The sequence below is a fragment of the Protopterus annectens genome, chromosome 3.part1 (genome assembly GCF_019279795.1).
Source record: "Protopterus annectens isolate FY-2018-M chromosome 3.part1, PAN1.0, whole genome shotgun sequence".
Taxonomy (NCBI): Eukaryota; Metazoa; Chordata; order Ceratodontiformes; family Protopteridae; genus Protopterus; species Protopterus annectens.
The window spans coordinates 1372493973-1372506301 of record NC_056732.1 but is presented as its reverse complement, the minus strand read 5'-3'; the positions used below and the strand labels follow the sequence as shown (position 1 = coordinate 1372506301).

The 12329-nt window shown below is 40.5% G+C and overlaps 1 protein-coding gene across 1 annotated transcript in view; it reads right to left on the bottom strand.

Moving 5' to 3' along the window:
* SHARPIN (SHANK associated RH domain interactor) overlaps positions 1–12329 on the bottom strand; it is an 846773-nt gene that overhangs the window by 221788 nt on the left and 612656 nt on the right. The window contains exon 10 of the mRNA XM_044066299.1: positions 7329–7508. Within this exon, the coding sequence (XP_043922234.1) occupies positions 7329–7508 (180 nt within the window). The remainder of the gene's footprint in view (positions 1–7328; positions 7509–12329) is intronic.

Here is a 12329-nt window from a genome sequence, read left to right as displayed (position 1 = left end):
CCAAAAAATAATCTTGGTGTACTCCAGCAGTAATTAGAATATCAACTATTAAGTCCTAAAACAGATCATCCAAAAAGATCCTAAAAAAATCCCTTTGCAGAACATCGATATTCAGAGAACCCAACTTCAACTTGACCACTTCTTAAAACACATCTCAAAACCATTAAATCCTAACTGAAATGAAAACTTTCCAAATAACACGGAATTGCACCATGTGTGATATGTAGTCACCTGATGACTCAGAAACTGGTGATCTGCCTTCGTACTCCTTTGTTGCTTTTGAGTAATTTTAGTGATGTGGAGCTGACTGCAATGAATGTTACTGGGATGCACTGAAACTTTGCAACCTAGAAGGGCTGAGTTCATCAGCCTGAGAAGAAAGGCTCTTTTCTAGTGGGTGACTGAAATCCTTGGAAATTTGCTTGTCAGTCTATTAGACTGCAAGAAGAGAACTCAAGTGATTCCATATTCAAGGAAAGCAGGCTCAGGAAATCTACTGATGCAACATAGAAACTGATGCAGATCATACATTTTTAAAGATGGATTTAATCCCCCCAGCACTACCAGGCTACAACTCATACCATACATTTCAGCCACAGAACCCAGACCAAAATACAAAAGGCAAGGGCGTATCCATATTCATCAAGGATGCCCACACCTCCAGGTTAGTGGCACAGCACGATGCTTCAGAGATCATCCAACAGGCAAAACTGCAATTCAAATTGTAGCTTGCTACAGATCACCCACCATGTCCCAGGACCCTCATTCCACACTTCTGGAAACACTGGGAAACATAAAGGCCCTACCAAACACCCTGATATTGGGTGATTTCAATTACCCAAACATTAACTGGGAGAACTACTCAAGTACTACCTCCCTTGCACAACATTTCCCAGAATTTATAAACTCAAATGCCCTGGATCAAGTGGTCAACACCCCCACCAGAGGTGACAACATATTGGACCTGGTCATCACCAACATGGGGGACCGGTGTTCCACACTGGAGATCAACCCCTCGCTGGTTACATCTGACCATAAACTAATCACTCTGGATAGCCACATTCCGCCCACACTCCGGTCAAAGAAACCACCATGAAAAACTTTTCAAAAGCATACTTCACGTTACTTAAGACCAGGGTGGAAAGATTCAAAGCCCCCATGCTAAAGGATAATGATCCCCAAGCTGTAAAATCCTTTACTAATGCACTCTGTGGGCACCTACAAGAATGCATGGATCATGCTATCCCAAGCAAAACCAAGACTCTCTCCTGCAAGAAAAGGAAACCAGTCTGGTGGATCCCTGTCATAAACAAGCTATACAATAGAAGGAGGAAACTAGTACAAAAAAAGAGTAAAGTCCCAAGAAGAGAAGACATCCCTGATCAGTATCAGCAAGAAACTATGATCCCTCATAAAATCATCCAACTCTAGCTTCGAAAGAAAAATTGCCAAGGACTCCAAAAATAACCACAAGGCCTTCTTTTGCTATGTCAAAAATTTAAGTGGCAATTTTCAGATCTGCTCGGACTTAATGCAGAATGGCACAAAATACACTGAACCGACCGATATCGCCAACATCCTGGCAGACAGATTCAGTGCAAACTTCACCCTCCCTCTCACCACCAAAAGGGCCGATAACCATACCAGAAGAATGTAGTACCCCTGAAATCACAGACACTCAGGTTAAAACAGCCCTCCCCAAAGCCAAAAACACAGCATCAATGGGAATGGACGGTGTCCCAGGCTGTGTCCTACATGAGCTCAAAGATGAACTAATCCCTCACCTAAACACACTGTTCAAACTCAAACAGGCTACATGCCCATAGAGTGGCGCACAGCAACGGTTATTCCACTCCACAAAGGTGGTGCCACAACAGACCCTGGGAACTATCACCCTATAAGCCTGACTAGCTTGGGACGCAAGGCTATGGAGCGCATCATCATGGATCTCATTAACAGAGACACTGGGAACCTCCAAACACTGGACTTTACTCAGTTCGGCTTTGTTAAGGGCAGATCATGCCTCCTAAACCTGGTGGACTTCTTTGAGACAGTTACCAAGGCTATAGATGAGGGAAAGGTGGTCCACACAGCAAAGGCCTTCGACACCATTCCCTATTCTGGTATTATAGTCAAGCTCACCAGCCTGAACATAAACCCCTACATCACGAGATGGGCTGCCAACTTGCTCATGGACAGAACCCACATGGTAAGAGTTGCAGAGCTAGGTCTGACTCTAAACTGGTTACAAGTGGTGTTCCCCAGGGCCAGTCCAAGGACCCCTCCTGCTCAGCATATACTTCTCAGAGGTACAGGCAAGCACAAGAGGTATATGGCTGATGAAGTTCGCAGACGACTGTAAACTAGGGACTATAATTGACTCTGGCTGACACAGACATCCTCTTAAAGGGTATCACTCAGACAGATACTCAAGCTAAATGCCAAAAAGTGCATAGTCATCCCCTCTGGAAAAAACAAACTACACACAAACTACCACATAGGTGGTATCCCCCTAAATACGGAAGACATAATAAGGGATCTGGGGACCCAAGTAGACAGTAATCTGTCCTTTAATAATCAGAATGCCAAAGTGGTTAGAAAATCCTTCTACATGGCCCACCTAATCACAAAAGGGTTTGCATCCACGCATCAGACCCATCATGCAGTACAGTGTCCTATTTGGGATGTCACCTTACAAGACACCTGCAACAGCTGGAAAGACCACAGAAGTACCTCACCAAGAGGATCACTGACCTCAAACAGATGCCCTATGCAGCTCGACTGAAGAAACTCCAGCTGTACTCGGTTGCATACCGCCTACTCAGAGGTGATCTATGCCTGACATACAAGGCCTTGTCCAACCCAGAACTGATGGACATGCTCCACCTAAAGAAAACCATATCCCCTCGAGCCACATGCTCTAGGGATCTAAACCTCACCACAACAATAAATAGGACATGCTGGAGGGATAGATTCCTGTCCCAAAGACTTCCCTTGCTCTGGAACAAGATTCTGATCCACATTAGGCAGAGCTCCTCGCTAACACTCTTCAAGAGAAACCTTGACAAGTGGATGGGAAACCTCAATGGCTCTGCTGGACAGAGGCACAGGGAACTAATCTAAGGGGACAGCAAAAGCCAACACATTCCAGCTAGGCCTATAAATGCCTGTGGGCAGATAGCCTAGTACCTACCTATGAACATGTTCAGGTCATTCTTCTCAACTGTTGAGATTTTTTTCCAAATGTCCAGATTTTCCCAGTATTTTGAATCAGTTCTTCAAAAATGTGGTTTTCTGAAAAATCATTATTGATTGAAGTTACTAAATAATGACAGATATTTGAGGTTCAGACTTAATTTCCTTTAGAAAATGCACGTTAATGAAACAAATGATATTCTAGCACCTTTCTAAGTTTATAAGAGCAATATTTAAAATGTGCTCCTATTTTGGGTTCTTTGTCCCCCCATTGTTTTTGTTCTGCCCAGATTTCTTACAATTAGAGTCTGAGAGGCATGGCTTAGGTGCAGCTGCTTCAGTCCAGCATTACTTCAGTGATACAGGTCTATAAAGGCTGGGTGTAGATAAGGCTGGCTGGCTACAGACCCTCCCATCTGCAATGGAAATCATCCAAGCCACAGACTCCTTGAAGCCCAGAAAAGTGCTGCTCTCTGAGAGAGTAAGTGTAAACCTGTAAAAGTTATAAAAGAGGAGTCTGGCTACTTTACTGTTGCAGATGTCTGTTCATGCAAAAGTCACTGGTGGACAGCACAACTCTTTACTGGATGCCACAGTATCATTCCTACCCTAGCTGGTGAAAGACCACTGTTCTTCCAGCTATTAACACCCTATCTAACTTATGAATCTTTTGGCCAAAATCCCAGCAAAGATACTAAGCTGGTTAGGAGGAGTATGAAGCAAGCTATTCAGTAACAAAGCAGACTGGATTTGTATCAAATAGGAATTCAGCTGGCCATATGAAAACAGTTATACATATACTAGTAGAAATTAAGAATGACAAAGCAGTTAGTGTTGTGGTTGCTTAGAAGACCATTGACTGGGTAGCTGGTCTTCCAACCAAGCAGTTTTAGAAGCTATGAACTTCCCAACACAGTTCAGGAATGAGATAAAAAGTATATACTCCATTCCTAGCAACTGTGTCAGAACTAATGAAATGCCTTGTCATTTGCATGCTGCGACTAATGACTGGTGGTTCCTATCCCCTTTTCTGTTTAATCTGTCACTACAATCTTTGGTGCACTGGAGTGTGTGTGTTTTGGTGGTGGTGGTGGTGGTGGTGGTGGTGGGGGGGGGAATGTCACTTCCTACTGATATTCTGATACTATGTCCTCTCCTTCAGGAGGATTTTAGAAATTATCCAGGAATATGCTGCGTTCTCAAACTGCAGATTAAATAAAGATTAAAAATGAGTGTGTTCTCACTCTATGGATGAGTTTGCTGTAGGTTGAAAGCCAGAGAAGTTGAAATACCTTAGAGTATACTTTACAACTACATATTAAAAGTGTTTCCAGTCAGAAAATTTGAAGTGCCTTGGAGTGTAATTTATGACTGCATATTAAAATATGTCCAAAGTAACTACCTAGGCATGTAAAAAAGAACTTTCTTAATGGGGATGAAAGAACAAACCAAACACCCAGCTGAGGGAGCCAAATATTCATCTTTCATGTAAGATTTAAATGAAAGATCAGTAGTCTTCTCCCACAGTTTGTGCTTTGATGTGTTATTTTATCCATCTTAGAATGCATCATGGTTTGGATCTTGGAATGATGAGGTGGAAAAACACTGAATCAACTGTGGAAGTAGGTTTTAAGCACTTGGAAATATAGTCTACCCTTTCCATACTCTTGATAGGATGAGTGAATTTTGTCATGATTAAAGTTCTCCTGAGGTTCACCTCTCCTTTTAGCATATACACTTGGTGGGATTAACCAAGGGATGGCAAAATTTATTTGGAGCAGCAGCTGGCCTTAAGTGGTATACAGGAAGCTAGGCTCTCTCAATGATCATGGCAACTAAGAATGCTTAGCATAGACATGCACAAATAATGCAGCAAATTTATTTATATTTTATTTATCCTTTGTTGACTGGGTTAGTCTCATTAGGCTAGTAGCCTATTTTCAGGGGAGACCCAAAGTGATATTTATACTACCAGGGAATATTTAGCCAGAGTATCGGAAATTCCGCTACTCTTTCTGATAGTTGCCATGAGATCTTTTACATTCACCTGAACTACCACGAAATCAGGCAGATGGAGCCTCAGTTTAATGTCTCATCCAAAAGGCAGCACACTCACGAGTACAGTATCCCCCTTAAGCTATACTGCAGTGTCAGCAATCGATCTGCCTCATGTAGGAATAGAACCCACAACATACTGCACCAAAGGCAAGTATGTTACCTGTAGCAACACTGACATGTGACAAATCAGCTGCTCTGGTGAAGATCTTGATGTAAGCTTTAAGTGACAGGTGCTGGGCATATTTGGGTGGAGACAAGGAAGTGAAAATTTTAAGTATTTGAGTATTTCCCAGTGAGTAGCCACTTGTTGTGGGGCTACTGACCAAATACAGAGGGTTCACCCCATAAAGAGGCAAAGACCTAGTTAAAGCTGAGAAAATTATTAACATTTGGCCATAGCATCAATCTGTATCAGCCCCTGGTATGGAATCCCAGGTTAAGACCTGTGACTGGTTTGAAGTAGGTGAAGATAGGGTCTGCACCAAAGGGATTCACATTAAACTATTTAATGTTTGGGAAGGTTGACTGTATTAGTCAAGAGAAGTGCCACAATATATTGTCTCACGGACTTTCATCAACCATTTAAGGTACATAGTAATCAAAAGGATGAATGGATTTCTATGCACATCCATAGTGACTGAATGGGTGCTTGCTAGGAAGACTTCATTTGATATGGGATGTAAGATGGAAGCCATGTATAATGCATTTTGCTTGTCTATGTCCCCTACCTTAAAGGTACGTAATTGTCATCCAGAAGACTTGTGGCAAATATTACATCAAATGGTTCATTGTACTAAGGTTGAGTTCTTCCTACAGCCTGCCTGAAGTTGGTTCACATTAAAATATGCCACAATACACACACTATAAGTGAAGGTTTCAGAAAGAAATTTTCAGGTGTGGAAATATCAAGTCAAGATCACTACAAGCTTTCTACATGGCTCACCTCATTAGTAAAACTATCTAAAGCACAAGCCAAGGAATCCCCCATTCCCAAACACATATGTATAAAACTCCAAAGAGAAGCCATTAGAGTCTCAGGCTTTCTTATAGACTGTTCAATTAGCACCTGTTACATCAGATAGTTCTATATCATCCTTTATAGGATGTACTCTTTCATTTGACATGATAGCCTGACCCTTTTCTCCTTATCAATCTTCCACCAAGGTGTCTTCTCTGGGGCATAACATTCCTCACAGAAGCTCTAATGGCTTTCGTAATATCCTCCTCATCTTTTTTCATGAGGTTACCCACAATGCCTTTCAGATATGATTCTCAAGTCTAAATACTTGAAATTTCCATGTTAGATAAGTCTACATCCTATAACACTGTGGCCACTAGAAATCCCTCTTGTACATTACATCTAACTCGCCCTTGGATATCATTAAGGTGTCTAGCCTGTATTTAACCTTCTGTTCACTTAACATTAGCATGTGTGAATCTCTCATAGTTCCTTTTCCAGCTAAGTGATAACAGTCTCCTCCATCCAATTCATGTTACATCCTCCTCATAAGTCTCCCTTTAAGTGTTGCCTTTATGGAAGAGTGGGATATGTTGTTCCTGTTGACCATTTTGTGCAAGTGCTACATGGTCAGTAATGTTTGCTTTCTTAGTGAAGATCTACTCATGTTTTCCTTCTGTATGTTTGAAATATAGTACACTGCAAAACAGACTGCTAAACACACAGGGAAATATGAGGAATATTTTAATAACTAGACAGATAGCTAATACCAAAAGCCAATGAAAACTGATGTTTCAATTTATCCATTAGATAAATGTAATAAAAACTGTCCACAAAATGAAAGTATAGTAGCAAAAGCAATGTAAAACAATATGCCAATTGTGCAACAGTATACAGTTAGCCAAGTTAATTGGCAACAAAATTAAACTGATGTCCTGAAGCAAAAATCACTAGACTATATGCAACAATGTTCTGCATCCTACTTGTTTAATAATAACGGCAACTCTTACAACTACTTGTTCTAGGACAGGCAATCAGCCAGGAACTGCATGTGCAGCCCTTCTGATGCTGATGAAGTCATACTTGTATTTGCTTGCAAACCTGATCATAAGCTCACCTTGCATATTAGACAGTTAAGTTTGTTGCAGATGGGGCACCTGAACTCATTTACTGTGTCTTCATAAATGCACCAGCCACGGCAATCCACTGTCTTACAATGGTAACTGTTTGGGCTACAACTCTCAGCTACCATTAGACTCCGATCCAGAAACTTCTGATACTCCTCTGGAGACACCAGCTGTAAATAAATCACAACAGGTACATAAATGCAGAAAATGTTACCAGTATCCTATGTGCCTGTGATACCCTTTAATAGACTGCTTTTAACATTAGTACCATGAAGAAAGTAAAGCATGCATTTGTTCTGTACTCAGACAAGTGGCACACTCAGGTTACTTATAGCATGTGTGAGACATACATTATGTTTCTATACAGCATGCAATCCAGTAATGAACAGGGAAGCACATAAGCAAAAATAAATTCATATACACATGTTTACAAGCACTGTAACATAAAATCTTAAATTAGCAACATAATGATGATTTCAGAAAGTGGAACTTCAATATCCACAGTTTCCATCACATCTGTTATAAAAATACAAATTTCTAACAGGTAGATTTCTTTGTGTACATTTGGACCACCACATTCATAAACATTGTGTGGAATCTCTGACAATTTCAGTGCAGAATGATGCTTTGCCACAGTTCTGACACTAGTTCTACTCATAAAAACTAAATCATGCTACTGGCCTGCCACACCACACAATCCCAGACCCATACCAAGGCTTCTGAGGACAAGTTCTGGGCAAAAAGCCATGCCTAGCATTGATTACATTTATTTATTATCATTAGATGATGGGCTTCTCATGACATACCACTGATGTTTATATTTTTCTTAAATTTCATAATATGCACAGGTTGCAAACAGATTTTTATTACACTTAGTAATTTGCCATAGGAAGAGGTTCTCTGGTTCAATTCTTGGCTGGGGTACCTTCTGTGTGGAGTCTGCACATCCTCCCTGCAATCACGTGGGTTTCCTTCCATATCCCAAAGACATGCTGCAGGTGGATTGGATACCCTAAATTGGCCCTAGGTGTGTGTATGTGTGTGCCTTGTATGGAAAGTTGGGTGCCTGGCTGGCAACTTGACACAGCAAAAGTCCACTGCCAATTGTTTCTGCAGACTGTTGTTCCACTGTGGTGACCCCAAAGGAAAAGCCAAAAGGAGAAGAAGTTATTTGCCACTGATTACCCTGTTTGTGTTACTATGTTATTCTTGAAACACATTAACGTTTATAGAATCAGTGCATTCTAAGAAAAAAAACTCACATAAACTCTTAGGAAGTTGTGTTGTCTTATTTTCTGTTTAAACTTTTTCCCTATGCCATCACTCAAAATAGTTATGAAAAAATAAACAAATAACTATGTAAACCATGTGAAACATTCAGTAAAAAATATGAATACAGAACAAAGGGAGCATAGAGGCTACTTCTACAATGGTCATTATTATGACTAAAGTATTACAGTTAATATATAACAATAAACTCTATCTAACATTCATTTACATCAAAAAATTATTGGATACAGTATGTTGTGCACTGGGGGCTGCACAAACATGTAGTCATGACAGCTGTCAAATGTGGACATGCTATTACCTACTATTACATATACTATTACCTATTACATACATGCCGACAGCTGGTATGGGAATAGGTCTGTGCAGCTAATACCAGTATGCCCTATACTGTAAGTGGAGCACCAGGTATGTTCCCTCCTCTGCCATCATGTCATGGAGCATTTCACAATTTTTTCAGAGTCCATTCTCATGACTGCAGAGTAGGTGTCATTTTGAAATTATTTTATGAAGGTGCTTGTTGATGTAATGTGTTAGGGCAGCATAATTTCTGGCTGCATTACGGTACTTGTGTGCATTGCACTCTACATTAGGATGCACTTTTTAATTTCTTAAATGAATAATACATTACGTGCACAGCCATATCTTGGTCTTGTGCCTGTCACGGTCCTGCACAGCCATTGTGAGTGGAGTACAACATCGCAAATACTGTCACAGCAAGCAAATCCTTCCAACTTTAACTGTGGATTGTCTGCAGCTGTATGGACTGAATGGCTGATATACCCTCCATAGTATACTTTGTGATTGTCATGTTTGCAAATCATGGACAATGATAAAGATCTATATTTGCAAACTTATGACATACCTGGACTCATTTAGGTAAGTATTAGTGTATGACATGACTCCACAGAATAAGGGCAGTTTTACGAATTCCATAGGGCTCCGGTTTGTAATTTGGACTACATACCAGTCCAACACAACTGTGGATAATATCTATGAAACCCTGTCATAATTTTGAGAGAGTTTAAACCATAGTAAACATAAATATATAGAGATAGGTAATCCAGCCATGTACCAATAAGCATTTAACAATAGCTGAAGTTTTAACAATAAACAGTCTTAAAATGTAAACTGAAAACACTTCTCAGTCATTGTCACTACATTTTTGACCTCCTCCCAAAAACAACCCATTAATGACTTAATGCTGCATAGCCCTGCTTACTCCTTTTTTGGCTCCCTTCCATCCTTCATGGTTACAGGCCCAGCTCCCTGGCACCTCTGCATGACAGGTCTACCAGCTATCTTCCTTATCTCCCCAGTCGTGGAAGGAGGATACCAGGGTCTTGGCATGTCTGAGCATCTCTCACTCTCTGGGTGGGGTCTTTTTTACTTTTGACTTACCTGTTCCCACTTCCTTTATGGTTTCAATGGGATGCCTGGGGGTGGGCGTGTAATGGAGGATATGTGGCAAATTGCCCCGCCTCTGCAGCAGTTCAGTCATGTCTCCATGTTATTCCCCTCATTAGGCATGCCTACCACATATTGCCCCCAGGCTCCAGCAGATATTGTCATGACAGCTACCTTGAGCCTGGGTTCCAGTGAGGGATTGGAGTGCTTAATTTTGATTGGCCAGTTTCTGTGGGAATGCTGGTCTCATTTTGATTGGCCCGCTTCTGCTGAGGTGGTACTTTACAGACTTTAAATACCAGAAGGCTTGCTTAGTTCAATGCTCTTTAGTGCTGGGCCACTCTGAAGAAAGAAAGACTACAGAGAAAGAGGAGAAGACTACATAGCCCTATTTCAACTGGTTTCCTACTGATTCATCATACTACAAGAACTGCATCAACTTCTTGGGAGCAGGTCTGTAGTGATCCAGTCTTTGGTGAAAGCAGAGGCTTCCACATGTCAGCTACCTGAGCCTAGATTCCAGTGAGAAATTAGAATGCTTGATTTTGATTGGTTAATTTCTGAGGGGGCACTGGCTGCATTTTGACTGGCCAGGTTCTCCAGAGGCACAGCCTTAAAGACTTTAAATACCAGGAGGCTTGCTCAGTTTGGCATGCATGAGCCAGTCTTCATCATATTAGGTATCAAACAAGACAGCCTACTCTACATCAGGTAAGGGAACCTTTCATTTTTTTTCTGTATGATACAAATTTAATTTCCTTCTTTTTCACAACATCGTTGTACTACTGTGACCAATTTCTTTACTGCTTTATTTCATAAAGTGAAATTATTGTGAATTATTAACATACAAACTGCACTTCTCATGGAAACATTGCTGAAATTAGTACTTTTATTGTGTAGTTGTGTTCTTGGGTTTAAGTAACACTGCACTTTTGCTTCTTCTTGGTATTGTATTGCTGTTCACTTTTGATTTGCTGATTATAGTAGTATTAAGTTGAAATAATACTGCACAATTGTGCCTTGTTGCTTTGGTACTGTTACTACTGGCATTATTTAACATAATACTACAATGCTGTCTTTTGCTTATACTAGACATCTCAGCAACTGACTGCACTTTATGATAACTGATACTGTTGCAGTTCTACTTGCTCTAATTACTATAATGTTACACTATCCAAAGCTACTGCTTTACATTACCGCAGTAGAGAGGGCAAAGTTACCTATGTGCTATACCGTTACTACTTGACTAATTGCTATATTGTTACTGCACTTAAAACTACTCATTTAGATTATCTGTATATATTACACTTACTGCATCTACATCTTCTGAGATAGACTCATTGTTAGTTGTTTTTACTTGCTAGGTAGAAACCACATTAGACTACTGAGTAAAGCTATTTAGTTGAATTTGCCACTGTTATTGATTTCCTTATTACCCTGCATAGTCTTTCACTTTTACATTTCTTTTTCGTACATTGCGACTACTCACAGCTCATTCTTTTATCCTTTAGCCATATCATAGTTTATCCCCTTTTTCTACCCCAGTTAATTATTCTCTTTTTAACCTACCCTACAACCCTTCATCTGCACTGTACACTATGGAATCTCAGTCAGCTGTTTCCCCTCAGTAGCCAGCACAATAACATTAAGTATTTTGAGGCAATGTGGTAATTGCTTCATGCTGACTTAAAATTCTTTACTGCTACTTCACAATGCTTCAGTATGTGAGAGATGTCCAAGAGCTCTTACATCACACCATCCTGAAAAATACAATTATGACTTAATTGGGTCCATGTGGGGTGAACAACCTTAGACATTCTACCCAGAGGGACAAGGAGAAGAATTTGACTGAGCTAGATATGCATGTGTGAGGCAGGAAAAACACTGGTCTTGAGCAGTATTTTGCCATCACCTAGAATGATGCCAAGATTCAAAGACAACACAACTGACTTTAATAATTGACTATGTACTTGGTATTGTTCTATGGAAATCTAATAAGTGTCAGCTTAGGATGAGATGGCTGACAAGTTTTCCTGCTTTGCCAGGGATGGCCTGCACTTCTCTTACCATGGATTTTGCATTCTGGCTAAAGCCTTTGCTGTCCACATAGTGCCCTTTTTTAGATAAGCTCAATCTGATGGACATTCCAACCTAGTCAATTCTAATTTGGAACACATTAATATGGCTGTACGCGATGCTAGGAGTCTTAACAAAAAATGCCCAAACTTGAAGATCTTGCAACTTGAACGCATTCATATATGTGTAGTTACAAATGCACAGTTTCAGAGCAATGACAG